Source organism: Lontra canadensis, unplaced genomic scaffold (assembly GCF_010015895.1).
Source record: "Lontra canadensis isolate GAN:19392208 unplaced genomic scaffold, GSC_riverotter_1.0 scaffold144, whole genome shotgun sequence".
Taxonomy (NCBI): Eukaryota; Metazoa; Chordata; class Mammalia; order Carnivora; family Mustelidae; genus Lontra; species Lontra canadensis.
This window is the reverse complement of record NW_022631138.1, coordinates 604,649-628,369: the sequence shown is the minus strand read 5'-3', so window position 1 is coordinate 628,369 and position 23,721 is coordinate 604,649. Positions and strand designations below refer to the sequence as shown.

Here is a 23,721-nt window from a genome sequence, read left to right as displayed (position 1 = left end):
CAGGTTAGAATATAAAAAGGCCATGATTCTACCCAAGACGGTCAGTATTTTATGCCTCCAGTCCACGTGCTGTGCCATAAGCAGCTGTTTGCCCTTAAAGTATTGAGTATCTTTCAAGTCAAGAGAGCAATTGCCACATCATTTTCTCTACAGACTGCCCTGGGTATCTGGCGGGATGCTCATTTCACCATTTCCTTAGTGGTGGTGGCAGCCATTGGGATAGTTTCCGTATCAGGAATAATGCTGCCAGAAACATCCCCCAACCATTTAGCAATACTTCCTCACAACCCGCTCAGCCCGGGGCACCCTCTGGGTGTCGGGCAAACAGCCACTGACAAAGCAGAGACCTGTGGAGACAGATCTCCCGTCCTATCCTTGATGAGTTCCTTCAGTTGATGACGGGATGGGGCACTGCTGGGCCAGAACGCACACCTTTGCCGGGATTCACCCTCCGGAGGGTTGTACCTGTCCCAGTGGCTCCTCTGAGAGCCCCCTTGGGTGAAGCCTGGTGGCCTCTCTGCTCCAGATTGGATCCCGACAGGTGCAGGCATGACCCGAGGGACAGAGCCGGCCCCAGAGGAAGCTGGGGGAGGAGCCCGGTTCCTGGGTCTGGGCTGCCTGCCACCCCTTGGGCCAGGGCTGCACTGGGTGGCTGTTTTCCCAGCCCCAGATTGGGCTGTTGGGTCTGGGTATGGAATATAATATTTGCACCTGGGCCACTCTAAGCAATCCAGAGCTACTGAGGTGTCTTCCCTACCCAGCTCGGAGGCGCCCCTGCCAGGAGGATCTGCGGAGGGGAGAGGGAGCCCGGGCTCCCACCCCAGGCCGCGGAAGGCGGGTCCAGGCCAGGCCCTGCCCCCCTACCCCAGGCCTCCGCCCCTGCCCTTCCAGCGCAGCGGGCTGGCGCCCAGGTAGCTCAGGAGCCCAAACCTGTCGGGCCGGTTTTGAGAGCCGCGGGGACGCAGGCTGGTGAAGGATGCACGGCCTTCCCCGCGCTCTGTCCGCACGCCCGGCCGCCTGAGCCCTGTCCTGCCTGCCCCGCAGCCCCCCGGACGACCCCATGACGCGCGCGCCCGGCCTCCTGGCGACCCTGCTGGGGCTGGGGCTGGGGCTGGGGCTGGGGCTGGGGCTGGGGCTGAGCCCGCTGGGGGCGGGGGCCGCGGAATGCGGGTCCCTCAGCAGCGCACAGCGCCTGGCGTTCGCCCCGGCGGCCAGGGTCCACTGGCTGGCCCCTCGCGTCCGCCCGCCGGGGGCCCTGAACCCCCTGTACGGCACGGTGCGCCGCTTCCTGTCCGTGGTGCAGCTCAACCCTTTCCCCGCCGGTGAGTGCGCCCCTCCCTCGGGTGGGCCTCCCAGCTAGTGGTCCCCACTCCACGGCGGGCTCCCCACCCCACGGCGGGGCTGCCTGCCCTGTCAGCAGGCACCTGGAGCGCAGGGTCCCTGGCCTTCCCCAACCCCCGGCGTCCTTCCCAGAAGACCCCGGGGCCCAGGGGCATCCCATGGAGACCTTCCTGCGTGACCTTGGGCAAGCCCTTTTCCCTCTCTGAGCGTCAGTTTGTCTGCCTTCAAGTGGAAAAACTTGCATTAGAAGTTCTCACAGACCTGGCTGAGATTTTCCCTGGGTCTGGTGGTGCTGAGGGGTGGGAGGGCCAGGAGTGGTTACAGCCCTGTCCCTCCCAGCCTGTCCCCTGCCTCTTGAGGGAAAGGACCACTAGGCCCTCTGCTTTTCACCAGACTGGCAGCTTCTCCACTGCAGGGCTTAGCTGTGGGGTCCCGGAGGAGGTGTCCACCATGCCTCCCCTCAGCCACTCCCTCCCCTGGCAGCACTGAGGCCTGGGCGGGATGGCCCAGGGCTTCTCCTAGAGTGTCATGGTGGTGGGAGGAGCCCTTCCAGAGACCCCCAACTCTCCCTGGCAGTGGGCGTGGGCACAAGGGTGGGCAGGGGCTGTCCTCAAAAACCCCCTCCCCAGCTTGACTCTTTCCTTAGAGTTGGTAAAGACCTTGCTGAATGAGCCAGCCTCGGTGAAGGTGGATGAGGTGAGCCCTGGGGGCGGGGCGGGGGGGGGGGAAGTTCAGGGGTGAGCATGAGGGGTTTCCTCAGCTCAGCCCATGTTGCTGGGTGTCCCCCAGGGTGGGATCCCAGGCATCTCTTCCCCCTTCTTTTAGCACTGCACTTGGCAGACCTAATTTCAAACCACAGCTCTCTGCACTTAACGGGCCCTGGGTTTTTCAGGGAACAAACACAGATTTTGGTTTCCTGGTTTAGAGCTGGTAAATCACAAGGACACTGTGCACCTTGCATGGGTTCTAGGAGATGTGTGCAAAGTACCCACTGTGTGTTCATCCCCTCCCCTTCTGGGGATGTTCTGTGGCATTGGGCAAAAGGGGTCAGGACAGCCCCTCATGCCTGCCGCCTGGCCCAGGTGGTGCGGTATGAGGTGGGCTATGTGGTGTGTGCGGTGATCGCCGGCCTCTACCTGCTGGCGGTGCCCATTGCTGGCCTGTGTTTCTGCTGCTGCCGCCGGCGCTGTGGGGGCCGAGTGAAGACGGAGCACAAGGCCACGGCCTGCGAGCGAGGCACCCTCATGGCCTTCCTGCTGCTGACCACCCTCGTGCTACTGTGAGAGGCGCTCGGGCCAGGCGGGAGGTGTGGGCTGAGGCCCAGGGTGCCTGCGGGCATCCAGCAAGCCCCTGTGTCCTCCCCCATCCCTGCAGGACTGGTGTGGTCTGTGCCTTTGTCACCAACCAGCACATGCATGAGCAGATGGGCCCAAGTGTGGAGGCTGTGCCTGAGATTCTGCTCAGCCTCCGGGGCCTGGTCTCCGATGTCCCTCGGGTAAGTACTGAGTGACCCCTCGCCCCGGCAAGCCCGCATGAGCACCAGCCCCAGGCAAGACAGAATAGAGCGGGGACCTGCGGATTAGAAAGGACTCCCCATTCAATGAGCCCCCTGACTGCCCCCTGCTGGAGAGTGGCTGTAATACATGAACGCACCCTGGGCATCTTCAGGATGACCACACTGCTGTGTGGTGCATCCCTGGAGAGAGCTGGGGAAGGGACGAGAGTGGGGGGGATGTCAGGTGACAAGGGGAGAGTGGTCTCATGACCCTGTGTTTGCCTAGGAGCTGCAGGCTGTGGCACAGCAGTTCTCCCTTCCCCAGAAGCAAGTCTTGGAGGAACTGGATGGTGAGGGATACAGCCGGCTGACAGATGGGCCAGCCCGTGGATCCCCCTGCTGTGGCTTGTCTTGGGGGTGCCCTCTCATCTCCTCATCCTGGGCTCCACCTGGCCACACCCTCGAAGAGGCAGGGATGGGGCCCAGTTAGGGAGTACAGTCATCGCTGTGCAGGACCTAGAAGCCAGCGACTCTGCAGAGCCCAGTGTGGGGCCTGGGGAGGCTGGACTGATGGGTGAAGAGGGTTCCTAGGCTCCTGGGGGCCAGGCCTGCAGACCATGCTGTGCTCTCCAGGGGTCGGCATGAACATTGGGAGCACTATCCACACCCAGCTCAAGAGCACTGTGTATGAAATGCTGGCCTCAGTGAGCAGCCTGGGCCAGGGTGAGTGGGACCAGAGGCGGGGGTGGGGGTGGCATCGCTTGAGGGCAGGCCCCACCTTCACCCAGGCCAGGATCCCATTTGCCTCCGCAGCAGGCCCCTCCCGTGACTTCCTCATGGCTTTATCTAGGATCCTTAGCCTGGCTTCCCGTGCCCTTAGGGCCGTCTCCCTTCTAACCACAGAGGTTCCTGACCCACCTTCCTGGGGATGGGGAAAGGGGAAGGGGTTCTATCTCCCACAAGGCCTTCTGAGGTCGTGGGGTCCAGAAGGGGGTCCCTCAGCCCTGCAGGTCTCTGTGGATCACCTCCAAGCCCTGAACAGCACGTTGGTGGAGCTGTGGAAGGGACAGCAGGGCCTGGAGCCCTCCGTCCAGGAATGCCGCAAGCGCCTCCTCGGCCTGCTGGAGGAGCCCAGCTGCCAGGGCTGCACCGAGGCCCAGAACCGAGCCCGTGCCCTGCAGCTGGGAGCTGACTTCCACCAGGTGAGGGCCTCCTGAACGGAAGAGAGCTGCTCTGCCTGCTACCCTGGGAATCCCTGGGTGTTTCCTGAGGCAGACTCCGGATCCCCTTCCTCAGGCAGCTCCTTCCCTCCCCACACAGCAAGGGTTCATGATTTGGTCATCCCGGCAGTGGGGCGAGAGAGTTTTCCTGGGCCATGTGCTGTGCGCAGGCTTCCTGTATTTTAGCTCCCTGAGTTCTCCTTGCCCCCTAGTGAGATGGTCCCTGTTTTGCATGTGAGGACATTGAGGGTTCCTCTCATCCTCCCTCTGGGTTCCCCCTTAGGCCTCTCCATGGACTTTGTCATACCACCCCTTCTCCCCATTTCAGGTGTCCCCCATGGACGATGTCCTGCATCGGCTGAAGGGCGTCCCAGAGGCCAACTTCTCCAGCATGGTCCAGGGGGTGAGTGCCTGTCCATTCTACCCGACTTCCCCATCACCTAGTAGCTCACAATTGAGGGGGCCTCATTTTCCCCCTTTGGGGTGGGAACTCAGGTGAATCTAAGACTTGGGTCAAACCAGGGCCTTCCCTACCACAGGGCTCCCTGGGCTAGGGGCTCATGATGAGGATTCTTGAGTGTGTGCAGTCTGGTGGGGGAGGCAGCCCCGGAAGCCAGAAGGAAGAGGTGGGCTCCTTGAGATGGTGGGGACTGGGGTGGCCAGGGAGCAAGGATGCGAGCAAAGCCCTGGAGGTGCAGCCTCGGTGCAGATAGGCTGTGGGGGAGGGTGCGGCATGAGTCAGCACCTGTGACCCGGGGCCTGGAAAATGCCAGAGTTGGGGAAATGGTGAGTCACCTGTGCTGGGTGGCTGGAGCTAAAGGTCCGGGAGGAAGGGATTGGGGGAGCTGAGAAGGAGGGGTAGGTTGGAGCCGGACTTCAGGGAGCGAGGCCTGGCATCATGTGCAGGATGGGTGAAGGAGAAGACAATAGCGGGGAGAGACAGGAGGGGTCCCCCAGGAGCAGTGTTTTGGGGAGCTGAGTCAGGCAGGGCTGAGGAAGCAGAGAAGAAGCCATCTACCAAGAGAACAAAGGGCCTGTTTCCTGATTCCCTGAGCTGAGTGCTGAAAGGGGTTCCCTCCCCCGGGCCTGGTGCTATCAGGGGTCCCTCAAGCTGGGACTGTGGGTGGACAGCAGGAGGCACAGCCACCTTTTGTCCCGGCAGGAGAACAGCACATTCAATGCCCTCCCGCTCCTGGCGGCCTTGCAGATGGCCGATGTGGTCAAAGGTGAGGACTTGTCCGGGGCCTGCTGCTTCCACCAGAGGGGCCTATGGAGAGGAGGTGGGGTGGGGTGAGGGGGGCAGGGGTGGAGGGATAAGGCTGTCCTCCATCTGGGCCTGGGCAGAGAGTGGGCCCTCTCTGGGGGTCTCAGATGTTCTTCCGGCCCATCCGTCTCCTCCCTGGGCTCCTGGGTGCCTTCCCCCTCCCATAAGTCTCTGCTGCTTGGGGCAGAGCTGAAGAAGGTGGTGGCCCAGAAGCCTGAAGGGCTGAAGACACTGGCCGAAGAGTTCCCAGGGTGGGAGGCAGCTGCTCGCTGGAGCCAGGCATTGGAGGAGGTGGAACAGAGAAGCCGCCCCTACCTGCAGGAAGTGCAGAGATACGAGAAACACAGGTGCCCAGGAACCCATGGGCTTCGGGGTGGGACAGGCAGCCTAGCGTCACAGCCACACTGGGCCCGATTTCCAGCCCTCATCAACCAACCCCAGGCTATACTGAGCATCTGCCCCCATTTCAGCCAAGACTCCTTACTCCTTGGGCTTCTGTCTCCACCTTGGCTATGGGCCCTTGGGACGTGAGCCTGGGGACCCCACAGGGGCTGTGGGCATCCCCCCAGCCACTAGATCCTATGCCACCCCATCCTGGTGCCTCCCTTCTCAGTGACACCCCATCCTCTCTGTGGCAGGTGGATTTGGGGCTATGTGTTGTGCTCCGGAGTCCTGTTTGTGGTGGTCTGTAACCTGTTGGGCCTCAACCTGGGCATCTGGGGGCTGTCTGCCAGGGAGGACCCCAGCCACTCGGAAGCCAAGGGCGAGGCTGGAGCCCGCCTCCTCCTGATGTAAGATGGGCTGGGGGCAGGGTAAGAGTCTCTTCCACTGGGCCAGCCGGACTCCTCTCATGCCCATGGACAGCTTCTGGTGTGACTACAGGAGAACGTCCTGGGAGTCGAGATGCTGAGCTCTACTTCCGGCTCTGGCACCAACTCACTGGGTGACTCTGGGCCAATTACTAACCCGTCTGGGCCCCCACGTCCTCATCTGTGTGAAAGGGTTAGACTAGAGCAGGAGTGGCAGATAAGAAGCACCTCCCCCTTTCATGCCATTGACAATTATCGTAATCAGTGGGTACTCTTTCCCACTGAGCCAGACGGGGCCTCAGAATCCTTCTTAACCCAGCATCTAGATAGCACTTCCAGTAGGAGGCAGCAGCAGAGCTAGACTCTTTTTGCCCTCTCTGCACTAGATGGTTAAATCTGGGGCTGCCTCATTCAGTTGTGCAGGCTGGCCACTGCATCATGGTGCCTGCCCCAAGGGGTGAGTGGAGGCTGAAATCTAGCCCTTGTTCTATTCTCCGAGCCTCAGACCCTGGCTTGGGGCTGTGCCTGTCCCACAGAGAAGCCCTACAGATCAGCAGCACTGGTCCCATTCAGCCCCCTACGTTGTGGCCCCTACTGTGCCAGGTGACTCTGTTGAGGGCTGAGCTCTGGAGCCGGTCACCTGCATGTGCCCGAGGCTCAGAGGCCGGCCATCCTTTCTCGTCGAGCAAAGCAGCTAGGCTGCCAGGGCCAGCCAGGGTGTCAGTGAGAGGTGGGAATGGGGGGCAGGGGAGGGGGGACAACCAGCAGTTCTGACTTCTCCCCTCTGGCCCTAGGAAGCAGAGTCCTCAAAGGGCTCTGTCCTGGGGCCAACAGACCCCAGGCCACCCCCGCCATGTGATGGGACAGAGGGTGTGTGGTCGAGGGTAGCCGGCCTCCTCTTTCCCACCTCAGCCCCATCCCTCTGCCTTCCCCAGAGGTGTGGGTTTCAGCTTCCTCATCGCTGCTCCCCTCATCCTCCTTGTCTTTGCCACCTTCCTGGTGGGTGGCAACGTGCAGACGCTGGTGTGTCAGAGCTGGGAGAGCAAGGAGCTCTACAAGGTGACCCTGCCTGTCCTGTTCTGGGGCCCTGAGGGAGGTGGAGGGGACTGGGCTCTAGGGAAGCTGGGGTGGCCTTGCCCTCAGCCTGCTCAGGGCCCTTTTCTCTTTGCCTCGTTTCCAGTTTGCAGACACCCCAGGGAACTTGCCCCCGTCCATGAACTTGTCTCAGCTTCTTGGCCTGAAGAAGAACATCAGTATCCTCCTGGCCTATCAGTGAGTGGGAAGCCTTGGCTGGGGACAGGGTGTGGGAAGCAGCTGAGGTAGGGGATGTCGGTCCCCTCCCTGCTGTCCTTTTCTCCCATCTTCGGTGTCCGTTATTTCTCCCCAGTCACTGCAAGGAAGGGGCTGCGCTCTGGAGTGTCCTGCAGCTCAATGACTCCTATGACCTGGAGAAACACCTGAATATCAGCCAGGTGAGGGAACCTTCTAGAAGGCTGTGGGGATCCCTCCTGCAGAATCCTCCCTCCTCTGGCCTTGCCTCCTTGGTGGGACGATCTTACTGAACCTGAGAAGTCTGCAAGAGTGTTGGAGACACCTTGGGGCAGAGGCCCCAGGGCCGAGCTCAGGGCCTGGCCCAGGGCGAGAGCCCAGGATGGTTTCTAGGGTGTGTGGGAAGGTGGGTGAGTGCCTGGAGGCACAGCTCCAAGCGCTGCTCCAGAAAGAACTGAACACACCTGAGGTTGTAGCAGGAAGGGCTGGTGACAGTGAGTGACGGGGCTGAGGTGTGCGTGTCCTGACTGAGGATAGGCATTGGTTAGGATGCTGCCATGGTAGTAGGGTAGTTGGGGCTGGGGGGGTGACAGTGAAAATGATGGTGATCAAGTTGTGAGTCCCTAGGGGAGATCTCACCAGAGGCCCTCTGCTGAGCTCCCACAGCCATAAACGTGGGCCAGGGAAAGCTGTTTTATAGTGGTGGCCTGGGAAAGTCTGCATGCTGTCCGCTAGCCAGATATGTGCGGGCAGAGAGCCAGGTCTTGGTGGGGGTGGGTTGGAGTGGAGGCAGGTGAGAAGCAGAGGCCTCCTGGGAAACTGTCTAGGGCTGGAAATATCCAAGATGGGGGCCCTGGATAACCAGGGGGAGAACCCTGAGGGCCTGGTGACTCTGACCCCCGGAGAGCAGCTCTGGGGTCCTGGCTCAGCAACTGGCCATGCCCTCACGCTGTCCTCCCCCACCCCTCTCAGTACACTGCCAAGCTGCAGCAGGAGTTGCAGAACCTCAAAGTAGACATGAAGAATCTGGACCTGCTGAGCCCAGCCGCCCACCGGGACCTGGAAGCCCTGCAGAGCAGTGGGCTCGAGAAAATCCACTATTCCAGCTTCCTTGTTCAGGTCAGCAGGGAGCCCCTCAGGCCAGACCCTGGCAGACAGAGGGGCTCGCCGAGGAGCTGGGCTGACAGGTGGTGTCTTGTGTCATCACAGCCCTCTACATTCCCTCCACTTTTCTACATGTCCCTAGGGGCTGGAGGGTCTCTTCCTGTGGGGGGTTATCTGCACACTGTGTGCCTCCAGCCTGTCTGGGTGCCCTGGTCTGGGCTAGGCAGGAATGAACTGGCTCCCACCCTACAGCATGTGTCGCTGTTCCTGGTCCTGAACCCACTGCTGTGGTGAATGCTGATGGGAAGTGGCCTCTTCATTGGGTTATACCAGAGGGCGCCTCATTGGTTTGTTTTGTTTTGTTTTTTTCTATCCTAACAGAAAATTCCTGATATATTTCACAGTTTCAGGTCAAACCCACGGTGACCCCTGTGTCACAATAGATTTAGCTGGTAAGGGGTACTTCTGAATAGACTGGGAATTTTTTTTTTAAATTAATTAATTAATTAATTAATTTGACAGACAGAGATCACATGTAGGCAGAGAGGCAGGCAGAGAGAGAGAGAGGAAGCAGGCTCCCTGCGGAGCAGAGAGCCTGATGCGGGGCTCGATCCCAGGACCCTGGGATCATGACCTGAGCCGAAGGCAGAGGCTTTAACCCACTAAGCCACCCAGGCACCCCTAGACTGAGAATTTGAGGGCTGGGGGAGCCACAGTGCATTCCCTCTTGGCCTCTCCTGTCTGTCTCCAGATCCAGAAGCCCGTGGTGAACACCAACATGGAGATGCTGGCGCAGGAGCTGGAGGAACTGGCCCGGACCCAAGTGAGAAGGGACCAGGGGCCCCACTGGGCAGGCAGGGGTCAGAGAGAAGCCTGGGAGGTGGGAGAGGTTGGGTGGCTTGGACTGGGGAGGGGCATGAAGGCAAAGGCAGGGGATGGGGGTGTGGTTCCCATCAGGAAGCACTGAGGCCCTGGGTCCCCTGGACGGGCTTAAGAGTTTTGGAGTATCAGTTCTGACTCAAGCTCTACCTCCAGTGGACTGTGTGGCCAAGGGTCATTCAGCGTCTTCAGGCCTCAGTTTCTTCATCTGTAAAGTGGACATTCCTCTACCTCAGACCAGATGAAGTAACTGTCTAATGTCACAAAGTGGAGCAGGGGTTTCTAAGTGCACACTGCTTAGGGAGCCTGCTGGGACAGGCATGAGGACAGTGCTATGGACTAGGTGTTGTGATAGTTATCCTGGAGAAGCTTAAACTCCACTAGAAAAAAATATAACATTTTGCATTTATAAATATTTAGAGCTTAAATTGACTCCACACCAAGCACACATGATGGGTAGAGTGAGGAGTATTTCCTGTTTTAGGAGATGCCATCTCTGTGTGTGTGTGGCCACCTCCGTGTGGTGGGCTTAGAGGCACCTAGTAAGCTAGCAGTGGACCTAGAACTCGGGATTAGTGCCTCCAAACCTGGATTGGGGCCAGGAGCTTAAAGAGGCCTTGGTTTTCTGCCCTGAGCCCAGCACCTTTCACATCTTCTCAGTATGTCTGACTGAACAGCTGAGTAAAGAATATGTTGGCAGAAGCTGGCGTGTCCCATGCCATTCTCATCTCTGTCTCCCCTCAGGGCAGTTCCATGCTAGGACAGCAGCTGCAGCAGGAGGCCCAACAGCTCCAAAATCTCTATCGGGAGAAGGTCCTCCCCCAGGAGAGCCTCGTGGTAAGTTTGGAGGCGCAGGGAGCCTGGAACCTGGGGAAGAGGAGAGGCGGGGAGGGGTAAAAGAGGAGGGAGGGGCAGAAACCTTTCTTCTCTATGCATCCCTTCCCTTAACCAGCCCTGCCCTCTCCCCCATAGGCCAAGCTCAACATCACGGTCAGGGCCCTGGCATCTGAAGCCCCAAATCTCCAGGTGGCTGTTGGGGATGGGAAGGGTGGGGTGGAGCCGGTGGGCTGCAGAGGGGCCCTGCTGGTTTGGGATCTCATCTACTCCGCCGAGTCCCCATGGAGGTTGATGATAGGGAGTGGGAAGAAATGGGGGGGGATAGATAGATCCTTAAAGACCACCATCTTTGGCCTCTGTGTCTTAGGCCCTAACACCCCCATCCCAAGGTGAGTATGTGTGAGACGTTGAATTAATGAATGGGTGAATGAACGCTTGGCTGCTCCGTGACTGAGCAGGCGCTGAGCCAAGCCCTCTCCTTCCCCCAGATGGAGACCTCTGGGGTCTTGGACAAGGTCACTTACCTAAAAGGAGAGCTGCCTACCTGGGCCACCAGTATCTTGAGGAATGTGAGTGGGACATGGCACAGGGGCCGGGGGCGGCCACATAGTCAGAGATGGACTGAGCTACTAATGCACATGGAGCTTCTGCCCAGGCTTCTTCTCTCCCCTGTCCCCTCACCATGGCTCCCAGGAAAGCCAGCTCAGCCTGTCCTGCTGGTGCTGGGCATGGGTGGTGGTGGCGGCTGGCTCCTGGGACCCCTCCCAGCCATGGGCTCCTCTCTCTCCTGCAGGAAAGTGAGTGTTTCCTGACCCGGGAAGTGGATTATTTCTCCCAGTACGTGGCCTGGGTAAGAGAGGAGGTGAGTCGGGGGCCAGGCCCTCCTGGCCTCAAGCAGGCTCCCGGTGCCACCAGCTCTTCACACTGTTGCATCCTTCCTCTGTCCCCTAGAGCCCCTGGGGTGCCCTAGGCCTTCAGCATTGAACCCAAACTCTGCACCAGGCTTCCGCACTCCTGCTTCCTGGTGGGGCTCTGCTTACTCAACCTCGGCCACAGCCCTTCTCTGGGGCCTGAGTGTGAGCTGGGCCGGCCGTGGCTCTCTAGAACCTTGCCCCCATGCCCTTCCTCACGTGGACCCCTGGCCCAGCTCTCCAATCGGCCCGCCTCCTGCCATGGCCTCTGTAAACCGTCCAGGACCCACACGGGGCGGGTGCGGTCGTGCTGAGCCCCGAGTGTGCATGTGTATCGGCATATGTGGGTGGTGCGTGGGTGTGGGCATGCACACCACAAGCGGGGCCTCTCCAGTGAGGGTGTGAACCTAAAGAAAAGTCCTGGGCACACAGTAGGGGCTTAATACAGGCTGGTGAATGGGATGGAAAAAGCAGGAGCAGAGCGATGACCCCAGCATGTCCTCCTCTCTGTGTCCCTGCATCCATGTGTCTGTGCACAGCTGTGAGCAGGCTCCCTGCTGGTTCCCTGGACTTATCTCTGTCCGGTCACCCTCTTCTCTGACTGTGGGGTGTATGCCCGGGCGTCTGAGTGTCTCTCCATGTGCCTGCTTCCTGTTGACACCACAGGTGACTCAGCGCATTGCCACATGCCAGCCTCTCTCTGGAGCCCTGGACAATAGCCGTGTGATCCTGTGTGACATGATGGCCGACCCCTGGGTGAGCGCCTTCAGCTCCTCAGGTCTAATGGATGCGGAGACCCCCAAGACAGCATGAGCAGGGCCTGAGGGGAAGCAGGAGCCCTGCCTCCAGGCCTGCCCACCGGACCTTCCGCTCAGCTCTGAGAATGCGTCCCTGTGCCCCTCACTGAGTCAGCAGGAGGCTTCGGGGTGGGAAGAAGTTGCTGCCTTGCCGCAGAGAGCTGACCACACATCCTCTGTTCTAGAATGCCTTCTGGTTCTGCCTGGCATGGTGCACCTTCTTCTTGATCCCCAGCATCATCTTTGCCGTCAAGACCTCCAAACACTTCCATCCCATTTGGAAATGCCTCAGGTGAGGAGGTGGCCAGGACTGAGGGGGACAGCAGGGGTCCGGGAAGGAGTCCTTCTAGTCGCTGGGTACTGACCCCCTCCCACACCCCCTCCTGAGACTTCCCTTGTAGAGGAGGCCCAGGCCTAGCTCGAAGGAGTCACACACTCTGAGCAACTCTGGGGCCAGAAAGTTCTTTTGTATGTCTGTCCCATAGCCTTCTTGTTGCAACACATCCTGCCATGCACAGCTTTTTGGAACTCTTCCTACCCCTGGAGAGTTTCTGCACTGGGAAGATCAGGGCTCTGGGCTTGTCCCTGTGTCGGGGCCGAGGGTCCAGGCCTGGGAGGTCACTGGCTTTCTTTTTGCGACGTTCCAGCTCCACCAGCTCGGAGGAGACTCAGCTCTTCCACATCCCCCGGGTCACCTCCCTGAAGCTGTAGGACCCCAGTGGGTGAGTGTCCCCACCCACTTCGTTCCTCGGCACCGGGAGTGGAAAGTAGGAAGGGAAGGAAGGGCTTGGGATCTGGGGTCTGTAGGGCCCAAGAGGGCAGGAGCGTTCTGGGACTTGGTGGGTCTGGCCCGGTGGTGGATCTGGCCCACCTGGCCTGAGCCCTGCCTTCCCCGCCTTCCCCTCACCCGCCCCGTTCTTCCTCCAGAACAGGGGTATTTGCTGGCTGCTAGGTGATGCCTGGGGCTGCCTGCCTTCCTCCTCCTTTGACTTGCCCTGGACCCGAGGACTTCCGTTGCTTTTGCCTAGAGCCCAGACGGGCATCAGGCCTGGATTAGCCTTCAGCTCCAGTTCCCTGACCCCATGTTGTCTCTTTTCCACCCTCTTCTGCTGATGAACCCCTTTTTTCATTCTCAAAAGCACGTTTGACTTTGGTTGAGCTACAAGAGCCGATGGGTTCTTGCAGGTATCGATCCCTTATCCTCCTTGCTGAAACTCATTAGCTCCAGGAGGAGCCTGTTTTCTACCTGTTGGAACCCCTTCCTCGTGGGTGGATGAGACAGAGGCCCTGCCCAACCCCATTCTGTCACTATCTGCCTATCACCCCCCACTCCTCCAAGCTCCTGTCCCATTTCATCCTCTGACCTGCCCACCTGTCCCAGCTTCACTCTGCCCCAGCCCTTATGTCCCCCCCCAGGGAAACTATTTTCCCTGCTTTGACCCCTTTCTACCTTATCCGACTACCTTGCTGGTACCCAGGGACTTGTCCTGCCCAACTAAGCCAATCAGGTAAAACCACCAAGCAGGCCAGGGGCCACTAGGGCTCTGCCTCATGGCCCTCGAGCCCTCCACTGCCCAGGTACCTGGACCCTCCACAGGCCCTGGCCTGGATTTCTGGCCACCTTGTGGGGTGAGGGAGGCCTGTCTGAAGGCTGAGCCCCTTGCCCGCATCCTGGGTTGGAAATAGTGCTTTGTCCTACAGCTCTTCTCTGAGCACTGGCTCCCTAGGAAGGGACCTGGGACAAAGGCCAGAGTGGGGGTGGTCACCCCTGGTTCCCCGGAAGGTAGCCTCTTTGACAACCCCCACCCAGCTTTTCCAGGAGAGATCTGGTGGCCACAACTGGATTCTGTACCGTGCCCCTTCCTCTTTCTATCCTGCGCATGAGGCCTAGTCCATCCTGTGCCCTCTCTGAATGCTGGATGCTGAGTTCCAGAAACAGGGAAAAGGTGGAGGAGAGAGAAGAGATGGACAAAACCTTAGATCCATTAAAGTGTTCTCACTTCCTAAGCCTCGGCCTTGGATCTCTGACATGAGCTCAGGCTAGGGCCCTATATGCAGTTGGTGTTTAATGAGTTTTTTTTTGGTGAGGAGAATCCAAGGCTTCCTCTGGCCATGGACATCCAGGATTAACCCAGCAATCAGCAGATGGAGAGTGGGACCCACTCTGAGAGCAGGCAGGCCTGGCTACACATTCTGGCTTTAATGCTTGAAAGCTAGGACACCTTGGACATGTTCTGTGTGTTTCCTAGACCTTAGTCTCTCCATTGGAGAGAATAGTTATGACTGTCTTCTAGGGCTATGAAAAATGTGACATTGCATGGAAAGCCCTTGGCAGGAGCCTGGCACAAAACAAATCCTCAGATGCTGCTATTTTTTTTTTTTTTTTCTGCCACAACTACTCTGGGCCACGGGCTGGGCTGGGTCTTGACAGGTACAGGCTCTTGACAGAGGAGGGAGATGGGTCCCTGTTCAAAGGTGTGAAGCCCTTTAAGATTAGAGTCTGCTGAGTTTCAGGGGGTGTCTATGTTGCATTGCATTTTACAAGCCAGCAACAGATTTGCTACTAGAAATTAGGATGGTGTGTACGCAACCTACTGTCACTGTTCCAAGCACGCTCCAACCAGGCATCCTTGAATGAAGCACAACTGTTTTTTGTTTTTTGTTTTTTGTTTTTTTGCTTTTCCCAAAGCTTTTTTGGCTTGTTTCTCATCTGTTGCCCTATGCAGGGGAACTGTGGCGCCTGCATGTTAAGAATGAAATTGATGGGATAAAAGTTGAGAAAACAATTACAAAATAATTTCCAGTTCTCCACCTTATCCTTTCTCTATGTGAACATAGCACACATGGTTACTTTAAAATTTAATGACCTCCTAATATGGAACCTCTTTGAGTCTATTTCTTGTGTCTGTTGTTTATCTTGGTTTTTGTTGTTTTTGCCTTGTCTCCTCACGTACTTGGTGTGATTTTTGATTGAATGCCACATATTCCATCTGAAAACCTATAGAAATAATCTGAGGCTTGGGATGAAGGTATCTACCATCTCGAGGGTATGTTTACATCTGGTGGATGGCTTGGGATCCAGAAAACTGGGATTGTTTTTTTGTTTTTTGTTTTTTTTTTTTAAGATTTTATTTATTTATTTGACAGAGATCACAAGTAGGCAGAGAGGCAGGCAGAGGGAGAGAGGGAAGCAGGCTTCCTGCTGAGCAGAGAGCCCAATGCGGGGCTCAATCCCAGTACCCTCGGATCATGACCTGAGGTGAAGGCAGGGGCTTTAACCCACTGAGCCACCCAGGTGCCCCAAACTGGGATTGTTTTAATCTAGTTTCAGGACTGAGATGATCGGCAGTCCCTTGCAATGCTGGTCTGTTTCCAGTTCATTTGTATTCTGGGGGTGAATTCCTCTGCTGTCCCAACCCAAAGCATGAAAGATGCCCCTCCTCTTGGTGGGCCCCATTTTTACCTCTAACAGCTCTCTGCTCAGCACCTTTGTAATGTCTTCTGGCATCAGCGGACCTCCCAGGGAGAAAGTAGCCCCAAATATCACGCACATATCCCTGAGTTTCCTTCTTTTCCCAGATCTTGGCCCTTTGATTCCTTACTCCCTTGTTTACTCTCTGATACCTCCAATCAAACTTAAAAATATATATTTTGAGTAGCTTTTAAGTTGTCCTTAGTTGGGAATTTAGGTCAAATTACCTAGTTCACTGTGATCAGAAGTAGCTGTTCTGCAAAAATAACTGATTCCACCCCTCCACCCACCCATGACTTGGGTGGGAAAGGCTGTCATTGAATCTAAGATCCAAGACCTTCACCCAGCCAAAGGAACACTGACTGTTGAAAGGAGCTTGGTTTGGAGAGTATCACTGTAGGCCCTGGTATCTGGGGATGCGGGTGGCATTCCGCAGGTGAGAGAGAGAGAAAAATAGCCACAGAGAAAAATATATTACATATTTTCCCAGTTTTAAAATGCTGGAATCCTAAAATGCTCATCTTATTTAATGTGTGAAACAAAGCCCCTTTGTGGTCACATTCTCATGTGTTCTCATGACATTCCCTGAAGGCGGTGGGGCTTTTCATGCTTGTTTGACTCTTGAGCAAATGAAGCTTTTGGGGGTAGAGTCAAGGTCTCCCAAGCTGAAGCCCAGCCAGGCTTTGGATTCAGGTCCCCTGGTCCTGGTGACTCCGGAGGTTTCCTTCTGGGCACGCTGCCAGTTTCCATTCCCCAGGGCTGTGTGGGAGGGAGGCCCTGTCTCCAAGGAGATTTGATCCAAGTGTCCTTGTTGTCCCTGTGGCAGCAGGGATGACAGATTGAAGGCCCTGGGACATGCCAGATGCTCCAGCCTGGCCATCCCGAGCAAAGGCCCCGTGGGCCATGATTGCCAGATTCTGCCAAAGAAACGCCACATGGGCTGGGCTGTCTGAGGTCCCAGGTGGGTGGCCAGGGCAGTTCCAGCTGGCTTCAGTGTGCAGAGGAAGGGCTGCATGGGAAGGGGCCCACTCAGGCCACCCGAGGGGACAAAGACAGTTAACATTTGTTGGTTCTGGGAATGAACCAGGAAGTGTGCTAAGCACTTCCCGTGAATTGTCTCAGATGCAAGCACTGTTCCCCTATCTATAGTTGAGAAAACTAAGGCCCAGAGATGGGATACGAGCTGAGTAGAAGGGGAGCTGAGTAGAAGGGGCACAGTGTACCCAGAACCATTAACCGATGATGGTTGCATTTCCGGTGGTATCTCTGGGGTCAGCCTGTGGTTCCAGCTCTGGGTGTCATGGACAGTGTCCCTCTTTTCCAGCCTCCTAGAGTCAGGATCTCCACTTTGCTCTCCCAGTGCCCTATCTCCCCAGGCCTAAACCCCGGGGTTTGAACTGGGAGTTGTGGCCAGCCTGGTTCATATCCCCCCATGTCCTGTTGGATCGAAGCCTCTTCCCCAGGGGCCCCCAGTCCTTCCTTGCCCTTCCTGGATGGGCCACTCCTGGAACAGTGAGCACTCCCCCATCTTACAAATGCTGCCCAGATACTGCAGCACCCCGGGGAAGGAAGGGGGGCCGTGTGCTGAGAGCTGACCTCTGCCCACGAGTGATGCAGGATTTAGGTGGCTTGAACCCTTACCACACTGAGGATACACACAGAGGCAGGTGTTGAAGTTAGAGGAGGGAGATTCTGAGGTGAGCAGAACCCAAGGGGAGAGCTGGGACGCCCATCCTTGCAGCCCCGAAGGAAGGAGGCTTCAGAGAGCTTCATGGTGTCCCCTGCAGTTTGAGAAATGGGGTGGACTCATGTCTCACCTCTATCTGCACACTCGAGAGAGAGTGCACACTTGAGAGGTTGGCTGCTGTGTGGCAGAGCCAAGGAAGGGGCTGCTGGCCCACACAAGGGAGCGTGTGAGGGGATCAGGTGGGCTCTCAGGCTGGGTCCCAGGAGGCTGCCTGAAGCATGAACAGACCCACAGTGAGAGGCTGGAGCTGCCACACGGAGTCCAGGCTCCTTGGTGCCCTGAGGCCCCTGTGAAACAGCCCAGTCAGAGGGGGTGGCCAGGCAGGCCCTGGAGACCCGTGGAGGGGCCTGTGGGAGCGAGAGGTGTAGCTTGAAGCCTCCCACACCAGAGCGAAGGTGCAGGGCAGCTCCGGTCCAAGGGTCCTACAGGCTGCACCCCACCAGGCACCCTGTGTTCAAGGTGAAGGGGTGGAGAACCGTCGTGTGCCCTCACCAAGAAGCTCCCCAGGCCTGTCCAGTGTCTGTCCCTCCACCTGAAGGCAGGCAGAAGAGATTCAAGCATCAGTAGGTGACACAACATGATAGTGACTTTCCAATCCCATAGCTGTGCTGCTCCAGCATCATGGTGACATCCCCGAGGGCTGTGGCAAGCAGAGGAAGGCTGTTTGGGGCCCACAGGTTTCTTGAGCTCTTGTGAGGAGGGGACCCCACATGACCTCTCCACCCAGAGGGGACTCCCTCACAGGCAGAGGCTCTTGGGGCAAGGACCCAAACCCGGAAATCGTATTGAGGATCTCTCTCCCCGCACCGCTCCCCGCCCTGCACCACTTGGACAGGGGCAAGCAGAGCTAGGGCCCCAAAAAAAGACCCAGGAAAAAAAGAGACTGGGGGCTCCATGGAGCCAGGTTTGGAGTACCTGAGGATGAGGAATTTGAACTTGGGCCTGGAGTGGAGAGGATAGTGAGCAACAATGGCAGAAGGTCCAGAAGACCCAAGACTCGTGAGTGGGGGTGGCGTGCACCCCTCACCAAGGAGGGATGAGAGGACAGCCCCCAGGCAGCTGAACGCGCTCACCACTGCCTCCTCTCAGATGTTGTTCATACAAGGAAACAGCCTTCTTTCAGGCTTGAAAGGATCCCTTCCTCTCCCCCTTCCAAACTCCCCCAACCTGGGGCTCTCCCTCCTGTCCCCCAGTGTGAGGAAAACCGCAGCTGAAACCCATCAGGCTGAAGCGTGTGTAGCCCACAAGGTGAGGTTATTTTGCAGCCTTTCCTAACTTTTTTGGGTCTGATACACTGCCAAAGAGTATCTGGAAACTCCCAGACTCCCTCTCGGGGAAAGTTTGCTGATGCCCACAGGCCCACACCATTGTCAGGGCCTCTCAGCCCCACTGAGGCCCATGTCGGGAGTCCTGCTCCTGGTCTCCTCTCCCTCCCCTCCCTCCTGCCCTTTCTCCTTCCAGAATCCCCTAAGGGCCCAGTGAGAGGGCCAGACTGGGAGTGACTGGGGCTCTGGAAAAGCCCTGAGGGTATGGGGTCTAGAAAGTGGTAGGAAGGAGTCTGTAGTGGGGCAAGGATCACAGCAGGGGAATAATACTCCAAAGGAGGGTCATATGAGGGACATCTCATTGGTGGCACCTCCGGTGGCTGGTCTCCAAGGCCCATGGGACGTGGGACCTGGCAGGGAAGGGCAGCTGGCCTATTTTGTCACAGCTCAAAGCTCCTCCCCTCGGAAGAAAGCATCCTGAGTACTGCAAATTCAGGGGGTGTCCCAAGTATCAGGGGGGCGATTCTGCAGAGGGTGGCGCTGGTCTGGGGAGTCGCTTCTTTGGGATGCAGCCTCCTCACACCACACCCGGAGTCAGGACATCCTGGAGGTGTGGTGGGCGTTTCCTAGCTGACTACTGAACTTGTGAGGTAGGGTGGGATCTTATCCACATGGTCCCTACGGGATTAAAGGGCCAGGCTTTACTTTCGTTACTTTCTGGACCATGACGCTGGGCAAATCCTTTAAACTTTTTGGGTTTCACTTTCATCATCTGCAAAGTGAGATCATGACCCTTTCCTCCCAGGGCTGCTGTGAAGACAGAATGCTCTGCAAGACCCTGCTTGTGGGAGCTTGCTAAGAGCAAAGGTGGCCAGTGTGCAAGGACTTGGCCCCAGAAGCTTGGCCTCTGACCAACAGCTTCTCACCCTTCTTCCAGAGCTCCCAGGGTGAGGTCCAGCCTGTCCAGAAGGATAGGACCCTCCCGGGCTGTCTCCTGCCCTGGAAACAGTTCTCCTTGCCTCAGTGGGTGCACAACTCCGGACTATTTTCTTCCCCTGAGGATCTGAAAATTGGAGCTCATTGGCTGGCTCAAAAAAAAAAGAAAGGGAGGGGGTGCAAATTCTCTCGTGCATGATGCAAAGGAGGGGGGTGTCTCAGGCTCTGTTTCCATGGAAACCACTGGCACAGGCTGGCTCCTCGGGGTGCAGAAAAGGGAAACTTGGCGGAGGCTTTGGGCACCTGGCTCCTGGGTGGTTTCCCAGGGCTGAGCAAATGGTTAGGAGTCTGGCCTCCCAAGGGGCAGGAAGGATCTCCCTCCCAAACTCAGGGGCCCTCACCCCTTTCCTCCAGCACCACCATCCACCAGGAGATCTGGCAAGGTCCCTCAGCCTCCCTAATGTGATCCCAACCTCAGACCCAAGTGGGGACAGATAACAGGCCTTGGAGGGCCTGGGTGCCTTAGGGGTGTACGGAGCACAGGAGGGTTCCCCCCTGTAAGGCCCCATGTCAAAGGAAGGCAGTTGAGGGTGGGGGGACAGATGAAGCAGTTGGAAGGACCCCTGTGTGTGACCCAAGTAATGTGGCAGCTTCACCTTTCCTGCAGTGAGCTCCCATCAGTGAGGCCATTTCCCACCCAGAGACCCAGAATGATGTCCCCAGAAAGGCTGCCCAGCACCAGCGGTGGCCAGAAGATGTGTGCAGGGCAGCCGGAAGGACACCAGGAAGACCCCAGGCTTAGGAGGATCCCAGATCCTTCTTTGCAGCCCATCATGACTGAGCCAGCCTGAGGTTGTCTGTGGGGGCAGCAGGGAGGGGAGGGGCTGGCCTGTTCTGGAACTGCCTCAGGGGAGGCTCTCCAGGCTCCCCCGCCCCACCCACCCCTCTGAATTCCTCATTGATCAGAGCTCTCCTCCCCGCAGTGGAAGCTCTCTGCACCCACCACTCCACCCTCCTGTGACCGAGGTAGGAGAGCAGAGAGTGTGCATGTTAGAGGAAGAGACAGACAGCGGGGGAGGCAGAGAGAGCCGCCAGCTCAGCAGCGGGAGCAGAGGGCAGAGCCAAGAGCCGGGCAAAGGGGCTTCAACAGGCTCAGAGGGAAGGATTAGGAACCCTTAATACCCAGAGTGGGACAGAGAGCCTGCGAAGGGGACCGAGAATCCGCTGGAGAGGCGTGGGGAGGGAGAGAGGGAGGGAGGGGGCGGGAGAGAGGGAAAGAGACAGGGAGGGAGGGAGAGGGCTTGAAAGAGGCAGGAGGCAGAGCAGAAGGGGTGGAGCGGGTAGAAGCAGGCGGGGCGGGAGGGGTGGGCAGGGGGCGGGCGAGGAGCCGCCCGTGTAACAATTACGTGTGGGTCCAAGCAAACATGAGGCAGCTGCCAGCCGGCCGGGCAGTCCTGTTCTCAGCTGCAAGGAGGGGAGGCCGGCAACAGTTTCCTTCAGCGCCCAGGATGCATCGGGCGAAGGTAGGGGCCGGCGGGGCTGGGGGCTTGCCCAGGGGTGGGGAGCCAGGGCTTCTGAGGGTGGCCCCGGACCAGGGAGCCCTGTTGTGCTTCCTCCTTTGATCTCAAGCGCTGTCATCCCCTGTAGGGTCACTTTTGAAAAAGTAAGTGTTGGGGTGTCCTGTCTGGGAGGCTGGACGTCTGGGGGCCCTCTCTGGACCTGTTAGGTGTTAGGTGTTTGTGGGATAGAAGGTGGTCGGAGGAGGAGTTTAGAGTCAGGCATGTGGCTGGTGCAGTTCTGTCCGGTCTCTGGGGCAAGTGCCAGAGTAACTGACCCTGACCCTGACCCTGACCCTGACCCTGAGACCGGGCCCACAGCCCGTAGAGGTGTGGGAAGGCTGAGTGCTGGGAGTGGGTGCCTTAGGCTTGAAAGCTGGGCAATGAGTGTTTCTTTTAATCATTCAGGAGATTAACACACCACTTCCCAAAGGGCTCTGAACCCCTGAACAAGGATGCATACTCCTAGTTCCCACTCCGCTGGGTGGCTGGGAGGTTGGAGAGAGAGAAGGCAAAGGAAAATGCCTGGGACAGAGTTCATGAAATAGTAACAGGCTGTTGGGAAGGCTGAAGACTAAGTGAAGAACGAGGGAGAGGAAAGAAAATAAGCCGGTTCCCAGACTACAGCTCACAGGGAATCCGTCCTGATGCCTTGCAAGCCTCTCACGTGTTTGGGATAGTCTTGTTTGGGAAGGAAGAAGCAGCATCAGGTTAGATCTGGTGGCTCATAACAGAACTCCCCAGCTAACAGTGGTTTGAAGGAGTTGGTTGTGTTTCTGTCTCATGCAGAGGTCTGGAGGGAAGACACAGAAGGCTGGCACGGGGTCCCCTTGGTCAGCAGGGGCTCAGGCTCCATCTGTCTCATTGGCTCCCATTCTTGAGGTTACCTTAAAGTCCAGCATGGCTGCTGGAGCTCCAGCCAGCACATGTAGGCAGCAGGAAGTTGAAAGAGGAATGGGCAAAAACCAAAAACAAACCTCAGATAAAATCAAGGTCTCGTGAGTAAGGAAGAATAGATATAGGGCTGTCATCCTTCAGTCTCCCCCTACCTTCAACCCCCCTCCCGCCCCACCAAAGGTGGATTCCTGCTTCTCTCTCACGCTCAAGGACAAGCAGCCCAGAGTCAGCTTGCTTCCAGAGTCTGGTGGTTCCAGGCCACACTTCAGCAGAGCCTGGGTGACCCCTGCCCTGTCTGGTCCATCTCCCAGGGGTGCCTGGAGGATTAGTAGAGGGGATGGCATGAAACACTTTCAGCCTGGTGATGGGGCCCACTGAAAGGTGCGTTCTCTCCTGCCACCTCCAGTCTCCCCAGCAACCTCCAGGGCAGAAAAAGAGAAACCGTGTGCTTGGTTCCAGGCGTCCGTGCATGTGCTCGCTTCACACGCCCACCCCAGCCAGCATGGATCCTGGGCACCCGCTCACACGCGTGTGAGCAGGCCCTTCATGAGCATGCCCGGTGACTGTGCCCACAGCTGACAGCACACACACAGAGGTAGGCGCTTCCAAACCCGGGCTGCGCATGGCTGCACACAGCCCTATCTATAGACCCACCAGGAGACAAGGCTCCTTCCTCTGCTCCGCTGACCCTAACTGCCAGGAGGTCACTCCCTGCCCCCACCTGGTGAGCGGAGTGTGTGGCTTGAGTCCCGCAGGTGTATCTGGCTCTTTCCTTGGCCACTGTGATCCCATACATGCCCTCTGTACCCCTGCGACTTTCTCCTGGGCCCCAGTGGATCTCACTGTGCCTTAAGCCTGCTGGTGGCCTTCTTGGGGCTGGCCCGGCCAGAGACTGGAGCAAGTCCCACACCTTCTGGTGCTGGGCCAGGTAGGGACGGTGGTCCTAAGGAAGCTGCCACTGGGTCCCTCACCAAGGTCAGCAGGGGGATTGGGGGAAAAAATCCTCTCTAGGGGCAGTAAGGACTGCAGTTGAGAAAACAGGATGGCCCAGCTCGTGTGTCCTCAGCTGCCTGTCGGTCATGGTCAGCAGCTGCCCCCAGTGACACCCCATGGGTGTTCAGTCCCTCGGCCTCTCCGTGCACTACCCAGTCCTTTATGGATCCTTGGGACATCCCAGGAGGGTGGGCATACCACCTCCCCTTCTACAGACACTGAGGCTCAGAGAAGGAAGCAGCGTAACTTAGCTTGAACTCGGGGAGCTCCTAGGGAAGAGAAACAAACAGAATCACGGGTCTCCTGGGGGCAGACACAAGCTACCATCCTAGGTCTTTGGGGAGTGATGTCTTCATGGTCCAGCGCATGAACTGGGAACCTCTGTACCTGCATTACCACCCTGGACCCCCAGGGCAGCCCCTGAGATACCTTTGGTACTATATCCCACTCTACAGATGAGGAAACGGAGGTCTGCCTTAAATTGCAAGCTACGAAGTAGTACAGATAGAATCTGAACCTTGTTCCATTTACTCCAAAGCCCAGTTCCCTAGGGCTTGGTGGGGGGCTGGGGAGCTCCTGGGAGAGAGTGGCTTGCTTATCACCCGGCAGCTGGGAAAGTGCCCTATCCCAGCTGGAGGCTAGCTTCAGGGTTTTGTGGCCCCGTTGTTCCTCCTGAAACCTTTAGTGAGAGCATAGTAACCAGACCCCATCCCTGGCCATGTCCCCTGGTTTAGCCATATCACCTCGAGCCAGCCACACATCCCTTTCCGGGTAGTAGATCCAGGGCCGCAAAGGAAAGGACCCCCATCTTTTGAATTCAGGATCCCTTTTCTTATCAAAATCCTTCCCGAGAGTGGGAGGTGCTCTGCCGGATTCCAGCTGGCTCTCTCCGCCCCACTCCGAGGCATCTCTCGTGACGCCCAGGAGCA

The 23,721-nt window shown here is 57.8% G+C and overlaps 2 protein-coding genes across 3 annotated transcripts in view; both read left to right on the top strand.

Moving 5' to 3' along the window:
* Nucleotides 1-943: 943 nt before the first annotated feature.
* PROM2 (prominin 2) lies at nucleotides 944-13,182 on the top strand. Its single transcript, XM_032843882.1, has 24 exons — nucleotides 944-1,322; nucleotides 1,988-2,037; nucleotides 2,424-2,620; nucleotides 2,716-2,836; nucleotides 3,123-3,186; nucleotides 3,470-3,559; nucleotides 3,839-4,038; nucleotides 4,385-4,459; nucleotides 5,219-5,282; nucleotides 5,508-5,667; nucleotides 5,959-6,111; nucleotides 7,065-7,188; nucleotides 7,310-7,401; nucleotides 7,517-7,601; nucleotides 8,371-8,517; nucleotides 9,254-9,325; nucleotides 10,126-10,218; nucleotides 10,354-10,407; nucleotides 10,707-10,787; nucleotides 11,012-11,080; nucleotides 11,796-11,885; nucleotides 12,112-12,218; nucleotides 12,574-12,648; nucleotides 12,854-13,182. Exons 1-23 carry the CDS (start codon nucleotides 1,061-1,063, stop codon nucleotides 12,635-12,637), a joined length of 2,514 nt encoding a protein of 837 aa, XP_032699773.1. The 5' UTR covers nucleotides 944-1,060; the 3' UTR covers nucleotides 12,638-12,648; nucleotides 12,854-13,182.
* A 7,111-nt stretch (nucleotides 13,183-20,293) lies between these two features.
* Nucleotides 20,294-23,721, top strand: part of KCNIP3 (potassium voltage-gated channel interacting protein 3) — an 80,598-nt gene continuing 77,170 nt past the window's right edge. Inside the window, exon 1 of one of the 2 annotated variants that reach the window (XM_032843866.1) lies at nucleotides 20,294-20,372. Coding sequence is in view for 1 of the 2 variants with exons in the window: in XM_032843865.1 (XP_032699756.1) it covers nucleotides 20,771-20,869 (99 nt within the window). In the remaining variant the exon portion in view is untranslated. Of the gene's footprint in view, nucleotides 20,373-20,717; nucleotides 20,870-23,721 lie in introns of those variants that run through there. The other variant, XM_032843865.1, reaches the window with a different exon arrangement.